The following is a 17557-nucleotide window of genomic DNA, read 5'->3' on the forward strand; positions in this document are numbered from 1 at the left end:
GAAAATAAAGAAAACAGGCATAGAAGCTGGTATGAAAATGTCAAAGATTTATGCATCAGGCATTTGGGAGAGCAACACTTTTTTCTTTTAAAGTTTATTTTTGAGAGAGAGCAGGAGCAGGTGAGGGGCAGACAGAGAGGAGAGAAAATCCCAGTCAGGCTCCACCTGCGCAGAGCCTGACACAGGGCTTGAACCATGAGATCATGACCTGAGCCAAAACCAAGAGTCAGATGCTTAACACAACTGAGCCACCCAGGTGTCCCGGCAACACTGTTTTTAAGTCTGGATTAATATAAACTTTAATTGAGAATTTCCTGATGGTAGATGATTTATATAGGTTCTTTGGGAATTCAAGGAAGTGTTTTTATTAATGGAGAAGTTTCTTAGGGAAGTAGAAGTTCATTTTATGAGAATCTTAGGCAGTATTCCTCCTCTTTTTTATAAACTGTCTTGCCAATTGAATATAGTTGAGACATTTACTCTCCCTTTATAGTGTGTAATTTTGCAAGCCTAGTGCAAGAAACACTGTATATTTCTTTTTAGGTACTAAGAGTTCATTGTGGGTGATACCTGCCAGATGCTCAGTGTATCTAAATTACGACTCTGGTATCTCATTGACATGGATAGATGACATCAAAGAGCATAAAGAATAAGTTATGCCACTCAATTTTCTGAAAAAAAATGAATACAGCTCTAAATTTTGATATCTAAGTTAAACTTTTACTAGTTAAAATTTAAAGCAAGACTTTTAAAAAATACAGGTAATTAGGGACTTTTAGGAATTTCTTTTATTTGCTGCTTAATCTCATTTTGATTTTCCCCGAGACTTGAGTTAGAGCTAAACTCTCTAAAACTCCTGACTAAACCAAGTTATGATAATGAGAAATTACATTTGTTAACTGAATGGAAGGTCAAGCTTTGAGCGGAAATGTTTGGATTCTTAATATACTTTGTCAGCAAATGCTTAAAGAGTTTTGTTTTGTTTTATCCCCCTAGGAAGATAAAAACATCAGATGGGCTTCTAGATGGGACTATATTCTGGAATCTATGCCTCATACCCACATTCAGTGGTTTAGGTAAGAGTACAGAGTTAATCCACTTTATGCTTTGTGCTTGTTCTGTGTTTTGTCCCTTTCAATTTCACTTTCACTCTGTAATCCTCTCCAGTTATCCAGAAGTCTGGGCTTTTGAATTGGATAGACTTGTGTTCAATCCTGGCTTTAAATCATTGGTTGTAAGTCGGTCCAGGCCACCCAGTTTATCAGAGTCCGTTTCTTTATGTGGAGTTACCTGCTTCACAAGACTGTTCTGAGGATTAACAGAGATAATGAAACAGAGCATCTGAGCACCTTACTGGAAGTGGAAGAGTGCTCAATGAACAGAAGCTACTGCTCATGTTATGTCTACTTATAATTACTTTCTCTTCAAAGCATGATTCAAAATTTTTGTCTGGAAAGCTACTCATGGTGCCATCACTCTTTTTTCTATTTTGTTGACTGCCTTTTGACATTCATTAATTTATTGAATAAATTTGTTATAATTTCTTGAAGATACAGACCTTTGTTGGTCCTTGCAGCATTACATTTATATGGGCATAGTGGTTATTTACTAATAATGGCCACAGACAAAAAAAAATTGTAGTTCTTGGGGCACCTGAGTGGCTCAGTGGTTTAAGTGTCTGACTTCGGCTCAGGTCATGATCTCACAGTTCCTGAGTTCGAGCCCCGCATCGGGCTCTGTGCTGACAGCTCAGAGCCTGGAGCCTGCTTTGGATTCTGTGTCTCCCTCTCTCTCTCTGCCTCTCCCCCGCTTGTGCGCGCTCACTCTCTCTCTCTCTCTCTCTCTCTCTAATAAACATTAAAAATTTCTAGTTAACAAATTATAAGATTATTATGATAATTATATAAACCTCTGTATCCACTAGAAGGACACATAACAGAGCACAACTCATTGAATCTGTTGGATTTTTAGTCAAATTTTGATTTTGATCAATGTTGTTGTAAGGTGCCTGAATAAACATTTTGAAAAGGAAACAAAGCTACAGATTAATCCTGACATGCTTATTCCTACAGTATCATGAATTCCCTGGTCATTGTCCTCTTCTTGTCTGGAATGGTGGCTATGATTATGCTACGGACACTGCATAAAGATATTGCCAGGTATAATCAGATGGATTCTACGGTGAGTGAAACATTTGAACTGTTCTCTAGTCTTCTGAGAGTAGTTCTTATTTTGTTCTTTGGAAAAGTTGAAATAATAGCTTTAGACAGAATCTGCTTCTAAAACATTCTTCTCAAAAGTTACCCTGAATTCATATTTTCAAATAAGAAGATGATCCTTAAGAGTTGGTATTCCTAGGGGCCCTGGGTGGCTCAGTTGGTTGAGCGTCCAACTTAGGCTCAGGTCATGATCTCGCGGTCTGTGAGTTCAAGCCCATATTGGGCTCTGTGCTGACAGCTCAGGGCCTGGAGCCTGCTTCTGATTCTGTGTCTCCCTTGCTCCCTGCCCCTCCCCCGCTCATGCTCTGTCTCTCTTTCTCTCAAAAAAAAAAAAAAAAAAAAAAAGAGTTGGTATTCTAGTATATGTGCTGCCGAAGTGAACACAAAAGAGTTGGTATTCTATAGGGGTGCCTGGGTGGCTCAGTCAGTTAAGCGTCCAATTTTGGCTTAGGTTATGATCTCATGGTTCATGGGATTGAGCCCCATGTCAGGACTGTGCTGATAGCTCAGAGCCTGGAGCCTGCTTTGGATTCTGTGTATGTCTCTCTCTGCCCTTCCCCACTCGTACTCTCTCTCTCTCCCAAAAATAAATAAAAAAAAGAAACATTAAAAATATTCTCTAGAGGTCTTCTCTAGAAATTTAGTCACTCTAGTACTCAGAGCTGCACTGCTCACGGCTCCAGTTCTGTCCCCTCTGTTCATGTATGTCCTGTCACCTCTCTCTGTCTTCATTCCCAGCATGCCCCCAGTTTGTGAAACAGCAAAGCTGAGTGGAATAACTCCCAGGCAATTTTATTTGTTTAATTTTTCAAAAGTAATTTTAACTGAATTTTATCATTTCAACCTTTTGGTATATTCAGAGTAATTTAGTGTCCCAACCTCATTTATTCTCAAAGTGTATTTTTTTTAATTTTCATTTTTTATTTTTTTAGAGAGAGAGTGTGTGCAAGCAGGGAGGAGGGGCAGAGGGAGAGAGAAAGAATCTTAAGCGGGCTCCACACTCAGTTTGGAGCCTGATGAGAGGCTTGATCCCATGACCCTGAGATCATGACCTGAGTTGAAATTTGAGAGTTGGATGCTCTACCGGCCAAGCCACCCAAGTGCCCTCAAAATATTTTAAATTGGGGGCACCTCGTGGCTCAGTTAGTTAAGCATCCAGTTCTTAGTTTCGGCTCAGGTCATGATCTCGTGGTTCGTGGGTTCAAGCCCCACATTGGGCTTTTTGATGACAACGCAGAGCCTACTTGGGATTCTCTCTCCTTTTTCTCTGCTTCCCTCACTCATGTGCTCACTCTCTCTCTCTGTCTCTCCCTCAAAATAAGTATATACTTGGAAAAAAAGAATTTTAAGCTGTATAATGTTTTACATTTTATACTTTTTCATTTTATAGCAATTATTTCCACAGGACTCAGAGTGACTTGTAATGAATACAAAAATTCAGATTTTATGTTTTCTTTTCCTGATTTCTTGGCTTTTCTCTCAACTTTTCTGTCCTATTCTAATTACAAAAAGAAACATGCTAATACTATTGTCTTCTTAGCATTTCCACCCTAAAGTCTCTTTTTCATTATTTTTATTGATTTATTAAATATTAAAATAATTTCAGAATACTCTCTCATAATAGCAATTTCAAATGATTGCTCAGCTAATGGTATTTTTTTTCTTAATTTGTACAGAGGTGCCATGGGATACAGGCCCAGGGCGACCCTGCTTCCACTTTTTCCTCTTCCATTCCTTTTTCCTCCCTTATTGTAGCGGTCAGAGCAGATCTGTTCAGATATAACTGAGATTGTTTCACTCCTGTTCACAGCCCTCCAGTAGCTTCCCATTTCACTCAGCATGAAAGCCAGAGTCTTTACAGGGGCTAGTGTTGGTTCTGTTGAAATATTTTAGAAGTAGAGCTGAGGATTTGTTGAAGAACTGTATTCAAGGTGTTAAAAGAAGGAATCAAGGAGGATTCCAGGGTTTTGGGGACTGAACAGCTGGCAAGATGGAGCTTCTACAGGGTTGGGGTGGCCTGCAGAAAGAGCAAATATAGATGGGGAGAGAAAATCCATTCAGTTGTGGTAATTCTGTTCAGGATGCTTGTTAAATAACCAAGTGGAACTGTTTTTTAGGCAATTGTGTATGTATATCTGAGATCAGGAGAGCAGTTAGGGCTGGTGACACAAACTCTTCATATGCTCATATTTAAGCCTACTGTACCTGGCAAAGTAGCCATGAAGTCTAATACCATTTGCTCATTTTGGAGATTAATAGACGTAGATGGGAAAGGGTTAGAGTGTGAGTAAAAATTAAGTCATCAATTTGGATCATAAAGTTTGATTAGAACTAGGTAAGTATCACATTATCTTTGTATTATTTTTTAAAGTTTTTCAATGACTGTATTTATGGAACTTAACATACAACATTCCTTAAAACAATTCAAGAAAACTATATAAAGCTCTGTGAGTCAAACTTTATTACATAAAGCTTAGGAATAGAATCAATATTAACATTTGTAAGTTTAAAAAAAATTTGTATCAGCATATTCACCAGTGAGCAAACTGTATAGCTGTTTTGGTGACCACATATCAATTAAACAAGTCATTCCCTTTTTAGGAGGATGCCCAGGAAGAATTTGGCTGGAAACTGGTTCATGGTGATATATTCCGTCCTCAAGAAAAGGGATGCTGCTGTCAGTCTTCCTGGGATCAGGGACACAGATTTTAATTATGACTTTCGTGACTCTATGTAAGTATTACGTTGACAATTAAAAAATAGAAAATACTTTTTTAAATAATTTAGAAAAACAGTTTTCATAAGTGAAGTAGCTAGACTAGATTGTATCTAAGAGTACTTTTGGCTTTTACATGTGTGTGCTCTGGCTATACGTTTCTTGGGGCAGTGTTAGCTGTGCTGGAAAACCTGTGACTTCATATCTCCTTTACAGCTGCACAGAGACCAAGCCTTTGTCAAGGAGTTGGAGCTGGAGGATGATTAGGTACCTGAAGACCATCTGGGTCTGAGTCTGGGTGGCTTGGAACCAGGGTCATGTAGGATGACTGTCCCAATGCCACCAGGAGCAGTAGGATCCGGATTCCAGGATGTGTTTGGTTTCTACTGAGAGAGACCAAAAGAAAAGAGGAACTTTCTTTCTGTAGCTTTGTTCCAGAGAGATCTTCCCACACAAAAATAGCTCCTCCTTGTGCCACCTGAAAATCTTTAGAAGTGTTATTACTAAATGCTTGTCAATTAGGACAACTTTTTTTTTTTTTTTAAGTGTTGTTTATTTTGAGAGGGAGGGAGGGAAGGAGAGGGTCCAAAGCAGGCTCTGCACTGAGAGTGCAGGAGCCCAGGGTGGGGCTCAAACCCATGAACTGTGAGATCATGGACCGAGCCAAAGTCAGACACTTTGGATGAGTCACCCAGGCACCCCTAGAACAACCTTTAAAAAAAAAAAAAAAATAGCTCCTCCTCCCCCCCCCCCCTTTGAGTTATTGGTTAGCCTGGGAATACAGTATTTTTTCAGTTTTTCCTAATGTGAGAGAAAAAAACTGTTCATGGAATTTCTAAATTTTGCTTTTATTTCCCTTATGTTTCCTTATTGGTCCTTCTGATGAACAGTAACAAATGAATTTTACTATAAGTACATAAATAAATGAAATAAATGAATTATTACTGGAAGAATTCAGAAAACCACTGACCTTTTAATAATTTTTTTAATAAATTTATTGTTCAAATTGGCTAACATACAGTATGTAGTGTGCTCTTGGTTTTGGGGGTAGATTTCTGTGATTCATTGCTTACATACAACATACATACATACAACAGTGAGAGTACATGAGTGAGGGAGGGGCAGAAGAAGAGGGAGGGGGAGAGAGAATCTTAGCAGGCTCTATGCCCAGCAAGGAGCCCAACATGGAGCTCAATCTCGTGGACTGTGAGATTATGATCTGAGCTGAACTTAAGAGTAGGACGTTAAACCGACTGAGTCACCAAGTGATCCTAATAATTTTTTTTTAATGTTTGTTTATTTTGAGAACAGTCGTGAGTAGGGAAGGGCAGAGAGAGAATGGGAGACACGGAATCCGAAGCAGGGCACCAGGCTCTGAGCTGTCAGCACAGGGCCCGATGCGGGGCTTGAACCCACGAACTGTGAGATCATGACCTGATCTGAAGTCGGAAGCTCAACCGACCTGAGCCAACCAGGCACCCCTGCTCCTAATAATTTTTAATGAACATTTGTTCTTATGTTTGATTGCATATTAAATATATAATGCTAAAATCATTTTATGTTAATAAAATTGTTCCAATTTTATGATGGAATAACTATATAAATACTTTACAAAGAGGATTCACACTTCCAAATATCTGGCACCTGAATAAGTTTGAGAACATTGGTGTATACCTTTAGGTAACATCACTTTGAAGCCTAACCTGAAGATTAACTAGAACTAGTATCTTTATTTAGATAAGGAGATACAACTATGATGGGGAGGGCTAAAATTCTTAAGTATATTATACTGAAGAGGGAGGTTGGGAGAAGGCATCATGACAGAGGTTTGGACACAACCAGAGGATAGCGTGAAAGCTAGTTGGGGATCACTAGGTCCCCAGAGAGCCAAGGTAGAGCTGGAGGAGCAGAATGGATGCCTTAGGATAAAATGTTGCTTGAAAATTTTATTGGGAGTTGCCTTCAGTCATCACCTGATCTTTGTGAGTCTGCTAGAAATGAACTTGTAAGGAAGGAAAGTTTCAGAGCGCATGGGGATCCATTTTCCTTGAATGCTCAAATATGAACTCTCTCCTCCAGAAAGTCCATTTCTTAGTCTTGTGGGGATTGGGGGGGGGGGGATGCATTTTGGTTGAACAATCTGATCGGTTTCCTGCTGATCATGAGTTTTAGTCTTGCCCCTTGGTTGGTGTTGATGGAACGTGTGAGTGGACATGTGCCTCATTATGTATACCTCAGAGAAATACATGCTCTGGGGTTAGAAAACCGCTGAATTTCTTTCTGAGAAAAGTCAATAACTTCTGAATTCCAGCTTAAAGCCGGAATGTCTACAAATACAAGGTAGTATTTTTATTCTTATTAGGTAGGTTATATAAGGAAGAAAAATAAAATAACCAATTAAATAAGGGGAGAAGCCAGAATTCCCTGAGTCAATCAATGACCAAGTCCTTCAGTAACTTGTGTCAGAAAGCTAATAGTATATGAAATGTTTTTTGTTTATTTATTGATCAGATTCTATCTTGTCTCTTGTGTTTGAAGGTTATAGTTCTCACTCCAGAGGACCCAGTATTGTTTTTAAAGTGGGAATATTTCATGGTGGGAATGTCTATATTCATATTAATTTAATGTTTATTTTTTATTTTATTTTTTTTGAGAGAGATCGTGAGTGGGGGAGGAGCAGAGAGAGGGAGACACAGAATCCAAAGCAGGCTCCAGGCTCTGAGCTGGACTTGGGGTCTGAATGCACAAACTGCAAGATCATGACCTGAGTCAAAGTTGGATGCCTAACCACTGAGCCACCCATTTTAAAATCTCAGAAGAGCTGGAGAGCGGAAAGCACTCGTGAGCATCCAGTCAACCTTCCCTGATGGCAGGAAAGGTGGGGTCTTGTGGACCCTACAAGAAGCATCCAAAGTAGAGATTGCTTTATTTATGATCCTATTGGTGAAGTACCTTAAAATAGTGCTAAGATTTAGCGTGGCCATAGGTAAGATAGTGTATTCATGAAATTGTATTTTGGTTTCTTGTTTAAAAAATGAAAGGGGTCTTCAGTCACTTCACAACAAAGGAAACTAATAAAATTTATAACTTAAACTACTATTTTTTAGTTTTCGCTTGCCTGGGATTTTGTCACCTGCCAACAGAGGAGCATTGATGACTTGTGCTGTGGTCCTGTGGGTGCTGCTGGGCACTCCTGCGGGCTATGTTGCTGCCAGATTTTATAAGTGTAAGTAAACAGTCACCCTGACTGTCAGGCTAGGAACCTACTCTGCTACATCACTGCATCTGTTCTGAAACAATATGTTTTATAGGTGTGTATCTTTATTTAAAAGAAACTTGTAAAACGGATGGCCATCTCTAGATTTATTGTTAAAAACTGTTTGAACAGTGAGGTAAGCAAATTAGGTGTTGCTTATCCACAATCCCCCTTGTCCTTTTTCTTTTACAATTTTTTGACGAAAGAGATTTGACTGAACAACTTAGATTTGCTACATTCCATAGAAACATATATAGACTAATAAAGGAAGAAAGTATACTTATGAGTATCACTGAGTTATTAACTAAAACAAGTCATACATATAGTAACACTTTTCTTACATAAAGAGGTTGTGCTTATAATTGCATCAATTTAATATTGGAAAAATAGACTGTACTTAAACTAAGATTGCACTATTTTAAAGAGCCCTGAAGTAATTTAATTGCTTTTATGATGTAATTAGTGGTATCTGTTGTATCCTTGCTTTCTAAAAGAAAAATAAAGTTGAGTGAAAAAAAAGCATCAGGGCCACAGAGTAAGGATGGGATATGACTAGATGACTAGAAAAAGCAGCTTTGCTAGGGGCAGTGAATGCCAGTGTTTGCTGTGGAATTCTGAAGTCTATCGAGATAGTCTCATAGCTAATCTGTAATTTAAAGTGACAGGGAGGAGGTAAAAAAATCCTATCCTCTGAAAAAGACACTGATGAAAGAAATTGAAGATAATGGAAAGACATGTTCATGGATTAGAAGAAGTAATACTGATAAAATATTCATACTACTGAAAGCAATCTACTGGTTCTGTGCATTCCTTATCAAAATACTAAGAGTATTTTTCACAGAACTAGAAAAACTAACCCTAAAATTTGTATGGAATCATAAAAGACCCTGAATATCCCAAGCCAATCTGGAGAAAGAACAAAACTGGAGGTATCATGATCCAAGATTTCAAGGTACATGACGAAACGGTAGTATGGTACAGTACAGTATGGTGCTGGCACAAAAACAGACACACGGATCAGTGGAACAGAACAGAAAGCCCAGAAATAAACTCACACTTAATATGGTCAATTAATCTGCGACAATGAGGCAAGAATATATAATGGGAAAAAAAGACAGTCTCTTTAAAAAATGGTGCTGGGCAGCACATGGAAACTGGACAGCTACATGCAAAAGAATGAAACTGGACTACTTTCTTGCACCATACACAAAGTAAGCCTAAAAAGGATTAAAGGCCTAGATGTGAGACCTAAAACCACAAAACTCTTAGAAGAGAGAACACAGGCAAGTAATCTCTTGACATTAGCCTAGTGGCATATTTGTGTTGTTTCCCCTGCCATTCCTCAGGCAGGGGAAACAAAAGCAAAAATAGAACTATTGAACTATACCAAAATAAATATTATTGTCCATTTGCACAGTAAACACAAATATCTTCTATGATTTTGCTATGTAGAGTCTAAAAAACAGAACAAACAAAAAAATGGACCCTTAAATACAGAGAAACAAACCGGTGATTGCCAGAAGGGAGGTTGTTGGGGAGATGGGTGAAATAGATGAAAAAGGATTAAGATGTACAGACTTTCAGTTGTAAATAAATAATTCACGGAGGTGAAAAATACAATATAGGAAATGTGGCCAATAGTACTGTTGTGACAGATGGTGACTACGCTCTATCATGGTGAACATCGAGTAATATATAGAATTGGGGAATCAGTTTGTTGTACACCTGAAACTAATATAACATTGTGTCAGTTATATCGTCAGTAATAAATATTAGGGGGAAAAAAGGGCCCACCAAAAGCAAAAACAAAGAAACAAAATGGAAGATGGGACAGAACTACAGTTGATGTGAAGAAGGTTTGAGGTAAAACACAGGTTACATAGGCAGCCCTAAAAGTGACGTTGGCTAGACTCAACTCCGAGTAGAAATATTTGTTAGAGTTTGCCAGGTACAGTGCTCTCTGAAAATGAGACGTGCTATATGTATGTGTGTCTGTGTTTTACTTTTTGTGTATTTTGTCCCAAGTTTTTTTTCTTTTTCATCCCTTTCCTAAAGGACAGAAGGTTGTGGGTGTCACGTGTAGTTTAACACACATGAGCTGAGCCACAGTTGGACCCCTGCCTCCCATGCAGCACTCCCTCTTTCTCAACCATGCTGGCCTTCTTCCCGTATCTTCACACCTGCCCCAGGAACTCCCCGTGTCCTGTTCCCTGTGTGAGAAGCTCTAGCTCATGCTCCCTCCCAGCCCAGGACGCGAGTCCCTCTTTAACTCCTGCTCCATCCTTCAGATCCCCCAGCTGCCCATTAATCAGGCAGAACATTCAAGAGGTGCTGTCATGTGGCCCCAGTCACAAAATACTTCATTTTATAGAATCATTTCTAATGTTTCAAAATATTATTTGAATATTGATTGGAATTGTATTAAACCCTGAATTAATAATTTCATAATAGTCTCTTAATCAGTAATGCTGCAAATTCAAATCACATGTATATAATTTGTCATTTTGTTTTAAGGCAAGTGGTACTTATAAACTATTACAACTTTTTAAAGAAATCAGAGCTGTTCTCACACCTCAGCCAGTTTCATCTTCAGCTTTTAAGCTGGAAGCGGAAAACCATTTTTTACTCTGTGTACTTGAAAAAAAAAGTTAAGTGGGGAAAAGAAATTAGAGAGGGACAAAGCATATTAAAAAGTTCATGAGCAAATTTGTTCTGTTAAGTGGCCATAACTGTCCTACTCTTCTCAGTCACCTGATCTGACATACCCAAGCCCCACCCCCACCTCTAGCCCCTCCCAGTAACTGCAGTGGTACATGAGCCCTGAAGATTTAGACCTGCTGTGGAAACTTAAATGTGTTGCACTTGAGGCTTGCAGGTTCCTAGTTGTATAACAGATTTTGAAACTGGCCACAAGATAAAGGAGAATCCTCAGTATGCCCTTTCTCTACCCAGTTCCATGGATTGGAACTGGCCTAGAACCTAAGGGTTTGTTTTATTTTGAAGTAAAAAAAAAAAAAAAGATTGGAAAAGAAGTGGTCTGGATGACCTTCCTCTGATATTAGATTTATGCTGAAGCAAACATCTTGAGAGCAGGGCTTATCCAGCAAAGTTTGTGATGCGCATCTCTGGTCTGCATCACCTAGGGAATACCACATCATTTGCTAGTGGGATTTTCTAGGAGTGGTACCCAATGCTGTCTGAAAATTTGTTTAATGCCAGACAAATATGGTCATTTGGTTTGCTTTGAAGAAAAGTCTGTATGGCATACCACTTTTGTTTTCTTCCACAGCCTTTGGTGGTGAGAAGTGGAAAACAAATGTTTTACTGACATCATTTCTTTGTCCTGGGTAAGTGAACGTTTCAATAGTAATTGTCTTACATAGTCATATTTTAGTTCCCAAATTTTCAACCTCTTAGGTCTTTAATCTTCTCTGTCTCTAAACTGTGTACACTAGAAAATGAATTTAATTTTTTAAAAAGGGATAAAAAATGAATATTTAATAAACATTTGCGGAATGACTTCCACCTGTCTAGAAAAAGTATCTTTGGACATAAGAAATTTGTAGATTCCTTTTCTTAAAAGTCTATTTCTTAGTCTGTGTGAGTTGGTCTGGCATGTTGTTATATAAGGCTACATTGAAAGCTTTTGACCTAATCACAAGAAGGTGTTTTCGCTTGCAGATTATTCAGGCAAGCAAACATTTTCAGATTTCTATCAAAAGTATTGCCACTCTTAAGTAATCTAAGTTTCCAATGATAGATGAATGGGGTAAAGAAGATGTGGTAACACACACATATACACACAATGGAATATTACTCAGCTATAAAAAAAAAAAAAAGAATGAGTTCTTGCCATTTGTGACATCATGGTCGACCTAGTGCTAAGTGAAATAAGTCTGAGAAAGACAAGTACCATGTGATTTCACTCATTTGTGGAATCTAACAACAAATGAACAAAGAAAACAGAAGTAGACTCATAAATATAAAGAAAAAATTGGTGGATGCCAGAGGGGATAGTTGGGGAAAGGGATGGGCAGAATAGGCCAAGAGGATTAAGAGTTACAAACTTCAGTTTAAAATAAATAAGTGATAGAGGTGAAAAATAGAGCATAAGGAATATATTGTACTAACAGTATATGGTAACAAAAGGTGACTTTACTTATCATGGTGAGCACTGAGTAATGTACAGACATTGTCAAATCACTACATTGTACACCTGAAACTAATATAACATTGTCAACTATAATTGAAAGATAAAAAATTTTTTTAAAGTAGTGCCACTTTATTTAGAGTTTATTCCATTAAATAGAGTAATATATAGCAAAAATTTTTTAAAATGACAATCACGTTTAAAAAAATAATAATTGTGACTCTTTGGAAGATAGCTTTTGATATTAAGTATCTGATCGGTGTCTGGTCCTAGAAATAGAACCCATTTTTTTCCCAACTCCCAGATTTCTGGTGGACAAGAACCAGCCTCTGAGCAGTTAGCAGCAATAGTGAAATCCAAAGGTTAAATCTAAAAGCCAGGCCATTCCATTTGCAGGCCAGAAACTAAAGAGTAATGATAGTTGCATTGTTTATACATGTTTGGGATAAATATTCCCTCAGATAATTACCTCCATTGAAGAATGACATGATTCTCAGCCATTCATGATATATTCAGATTTATTTATTTATTTATTTACTTATTATTTTAGAGAGAGAGGGTGAGCAGGGGAGAGGGGAAGAGGGAGGGAGTAAGAATCTTTTTTTTTTAATGTTTATATTTGAGAGAGAGAGAGAACACAAGTGGGAGAGGAGCAAAGAGAGAGGGAGACGCAGAATCTGAAGCAGGCTCCAGTCTCTGAGCTGTCAGCACAGAGCCCGATGTGGGGCTGGACGTCTGAAACTGGGAGATTATGACCTGAGCCGAAGTCAGACGCTTAACCAACTGAGCCACCCAGGTGCCCTGATGTATTCAGATTTTTATGCTTTTTCTCCAGCCAAATCCTTTGTCTTCTTTCCCGTCAACTAAAGAAGTACTCCTTCTTCCCAAGACAAGTCAGCAGTCTGTGATTTCCTTCAGAAACTTGCCTTTCAGACATTCCTCCTAATCTCTGGCATCTTCTATTTCTCAGTGTTCTGTTCGTGTTTCATCGTCTTTCCTACAAATATACTAGGTTCCCAAATCCTAAAATGAGCTTCTCCATAAGCATCTTCCCCTCTACTATCTTTTTTCTTTTACATTCCCAACAAACTGCCTTGAAAAAATATTCCACACTCCTTTATTCTCATTGTCTTCTCAGCATACATTCACAACATAAACCCACGGACTCTTTCTTCCCCTATGACTTTAGTGAAAACTTCTCTCAAATACCAATGATATTCGCGTTTCTAAATCTAGAAATCATTTTCTCTGTCTTCACTCTATCTCTCTACATTGTCTAACATTGGGATACTTTCTCCTTGAAATGCCTTTCATTTTTTGGCTTCATAGAAATTATCCTAAGCCAGTTCTTTATATCTCTGATCAGTCCTTCTTTGATTTGTCTTCATGCTACCCTTAAAAGTGGGTGTTCAGGGGCGCCTGGGTGGCGCAGTCGGTTAAGCGTCCGACTTCAGCCAGGTCACGATCTCGCGGTCTGTGAGTTCGAGCCCCGCGTCGGGCTCTGGGCTGATGGCTCAGAGCCTGGAGCCTGTTTCCGATTCTGTGTCTCCTTCTCTCTCTGCCCCTCCCCCGTTCATGCTCTGTCTCTCTCTGTCCCAAAAATGAATAAACGTTGAAAAAAAAAAAAAAAGTGGGTGTTCATTTAAAAAAACAACAACAAAAAAAAACCTGTTAGGTTTTCACCAGAAGGATAGTGAGGTAATGAATGAGGGAAAAGCCAGGGTTGGGGGAGGAAAAGCACATAAGAGTGTACCAGGAACCCAAGGGGGCAGGGAGAATTGGTGTTTGCCTAGGAAAAGAAGTACCATTTAGTGACATGAAATTAATTCATGTAATTTTATGTAAATACCTACATATAATTATTACAGTAGACGCAACAAAATGGTATTTGATAATATTAAACATCGTTTCCAAATATAAAATTATTCAATGGAGGGGCATGTGGGTGGCTCAGTCAGTTAAGCATCCAACTCTTGGTTTAGGCTCAAGTCATGATCTCACCTTTCATGAGATTGAGCTCCAAGTTGGGCTCTTTGCTGACAGTGCGATTGCTGCTTGGGATTCTTTCTCTCCCTCTCTTTGCTCCTCCCCCACTGGTACACACTCATGCTCCACTCTCTTAAAATAAATAAATTAAAAAAAAAAAAGGATTGAATGGAGAGAAATGCTTCTTTATATTAATAAAAATCTCATATTTATTTGTGATATAATTTGTATACAGAGAACAAGTTTCAGCTATAAAACAACAACAGAAAGGAGTATTAGCAACAGAAAACCTTCACAGTACGAGATACAAATTCACCGTGTTACTTGATCAGAGTATTGACTGCATGAGGGGTTTGGCAATGTGCTGCAGCTACTAGCACAGAAAACATAGAAATAGACCATATATTCATGGAAGCAGCTAGATGTGGCATCACCAATCAGAGGAAGTGTTAGATGATGCTCATACTTGATTGTGTATATGAAGGAAGAAAAATTCTGTTCTTACCAGTCACACACACAATCAATTCCAAGGGGATTGTGATCTAAATGTAATGGGCTTAACAGTTGGAAGAAAATATGGAAGAGTGTCTTCATGGAAGTGCCTGGCTAGCTCAGTTGGTGGAGCATGTGACTCTTGATCTCGGGGTTGTGAGTTTCAAATCCCATGTTGGGTGTGGAGATTGCATAAAAAAATAAAATCTTTAAAAAAAACAAAAAAGAGGAGTAATGTTCATGATCCCAGGTTAGGAAAGACTTTCTTCTCTTAAATAAGTTACACAAAGGATAAAGGGAAAATTGACAACTGGTCACATTAAAAACTGTGTGGGGGGAATGTAGAAACAATTATCATGTGATTACAGCCATATGTTTTAAAATGTACTCAGAAAAAAGACTGAAGGGAAATTAAGTATACATATTCACTTGTTTGGGGTTCATAAAAAGCCGTTAACTCAGAGAACGGGATATTTAACAAGGAATTATTAGTAGCTAGAATATATAAATAACTCACATCTATAACTTTAGAAAAGATGTAAACCCCAAATGAAAAGTGAGTAGTAGATGTAACCAGCAAGTCACAGAAATAATAACTATAAAACCAATAGACACAAGATGCTCCGCAGCAGTTGTGAACAGGACTTAAATTAAACAATAAATTTGACAATCCAAAGCACGATGAAATACATAAAGAGGTAACTTTCTTAAGCTACTGGTGGGAATTTCAGTCAGGCAAAACCAATCTGAAGAGCAATTGGGTAATTTCTAGAAAGTAATTTTAAATTCATATACCCCATTACTCAGCAACTTCATTTTCTTTGTATGTAACACAGAAATTGTAATATTAATTACATATGATTGGTACTATATCATTTTGCTTCTGACTCAAGTTTTACCCAAAAGCCTATTGTATCTTTCAGGATTGTATTTGCTGACTTCTTTATAATGAATCTGATTCTCTGGGGAGAAGGATCTTCAGCAGCTATTCCTTTTGGAACATTGGTTGCCATTTTGGCCCTTTGGTTCTGCATATCTGTGCCTCTAACATTTATTGGTGCATACTTCGGTTTTAAGAAGAACGTAAGTTTATGTGTTAATTTATTCAAATAAATTTCAGCTATGAAAATTAGCATATGCCACCTTAAAAGATAGAACCGTGTCTTAAAAAAAAAATGTCTAAAAGATACACACTTACCCTATGGGATCTGGATTTCATAGAAAATTGATGACCTCTTACTTGATTGCAGTCATTCTTAAAAATAGTATTATTTTGGGTGTGGTAGAGAAGTCACAGATATAAACTTAGATTTCAAAGTTTTGTAAGTAAATGGAAACTGTAGATTAATAGACAACGAAATGCTAAGTTAAAGTATTGAAAACTTTTTTTAGTGTTTTAAGTTAGTGCATTAAGTGTTTCTACATTACTTAACAAAGTAAACCAAGAATATGGGTTAGGAGGAAAGCTGTAAGAAAAGTGACTATAAAGTGACAGTGGTAATTTTTTTTAACATGTAGCTTTGCAAAAAATTTTCTATGGTTTTCCTCCTAATATTTCCGGCTAATATTCAAAGCTCAGTCCTTCCCTGCTTCCAGTTTTTCTCCACCTCTGCTGCCTCCTTTTGCCCACAGGCTAAGAGGAAAATGAAAATTTCTTCTTTTCTTTTTTTTTTTTTAAATTAGTCCCCCCCCCACCTTTTTTTAAGGTTTGTTTATTTTGAGAGAAAAAGAGAGTGTGTGAGTGGGGGAGGGGCAGAGAGAATCCCAGGCAGGTTCTGCACTATCACTGCGCTCCCAATGGGGGACTTGAACCCACAAACAACAATGTGATCACGACCTGAGCCGAAGTCGGATGCTTAACCGACTGAGCCAGCCAGGTGCCCTGAGAATTTATCTAGTGTCCTTCTCACTTCACTGTCCTTGCTTTTCTCTGAGAACATCCAGTCCACAAGGTTAAAAGAGATAATGTATTGCCATACACTTTGTGAAGGGGACCCAGAATGTCCTGGAAGAACCTGTCATTGCTTCATTGTCTCCACTGCACCTACCATGCCAGCCTACTGTAAGATTTTTCAATTCTTTGGCATTTTGCTTAATTTACAATTCTAAATCTGTATAGCATAAAAATACATATATCGCACAAATAGTGACCTGGCATGATTTAAAAATTTTGATTACATAAATAAGTATTTGACATTCTAAAAATATTCCTGTTAAAAATACAAACACTGAAGAACGATCTAATGATTTTCTATCTGTGTATCTATTTCACAGAAGTATATTCTCAATGAGACTACCAGTTATACTTTTTTTTTTAAGAATTTATTTATTTTGGAAAGGGAGTGTGTATATGCAAGTAGGGAGGGACAGGGAGGACAGGGAGGGGGAGAGAGAGAGAGAGTGAGTGAGTCAGAGTCCCAAGCAGACTCCACACTGTTAGTGCAGAGCCCACCATGGGGCTTGATCCCATGAACTGCGAGATTGTGACCTGAGCCAAAATCAAGTGTCAGACTCTTAACTGACTGAGCCTCCCAGGTGCCCTACCAAGTTTTAAGTTTTGAGATGTCATCACAAAAACTATAAAAGTATGCTTTTGTAATTTTTTGCAAGAAAATGTATTTCTGTATCTGTACGCCTGTTTCCCCTCGGCTGTGTTTTTGGTGCTTTAGATTTCATTTATTTTATACCACCATGTCGTATGTTACAAAAGGGAGAATATTATCAGTATCTATGGTCGT

The 17557-nt window shown here is 38.1% G+C and overlaps 1 protein-coding gene across 1 annotated transcript in view; it reads left to right on the forward strand.

Moving 5' to 3' along the window:
- The window catches only part of TM9SF2 (transmembrane 9 superfamily member 2), a 67809-nt gene that overhangs the window by 41280 nt on the left and 8972 nt on the right, over positions 1-17557 (forward strand). Inside the window, 8 exon segments of the mRNA XM_030313387.1 lie at positions 997-1076; positions 2073-2181; positions 4821-4875; positions 4878-4952; positions 8043-8060; positions 8063-8161; positions 11481-11538; positions 15743-15902. Of these exon segments, the coding sequence (XP_030169247.1) occupies positions 997-1076; positions 2073-2181; positions 4821-4875; positions 4878-4952; positions 8043-8060; positions 8063-8161; positions 11481-11538; positions 15743-15902 (654 nt within the window).

This window comes from Lynx canadensis, chromosome A1 (assembly GCF_007474595.2).
Source record: "Lynx canadensis isolate LIC74 chromosome A1, mLynCan4.pri.v2, whole genome shotgun sequence".
Classification (NCBI taxonomy): domain Eukaryota; kingdom Metazoa; phylum Chordata; class Mammalia; order Carnivora; family Felidae; genus Lynx; species Lynx canadensis.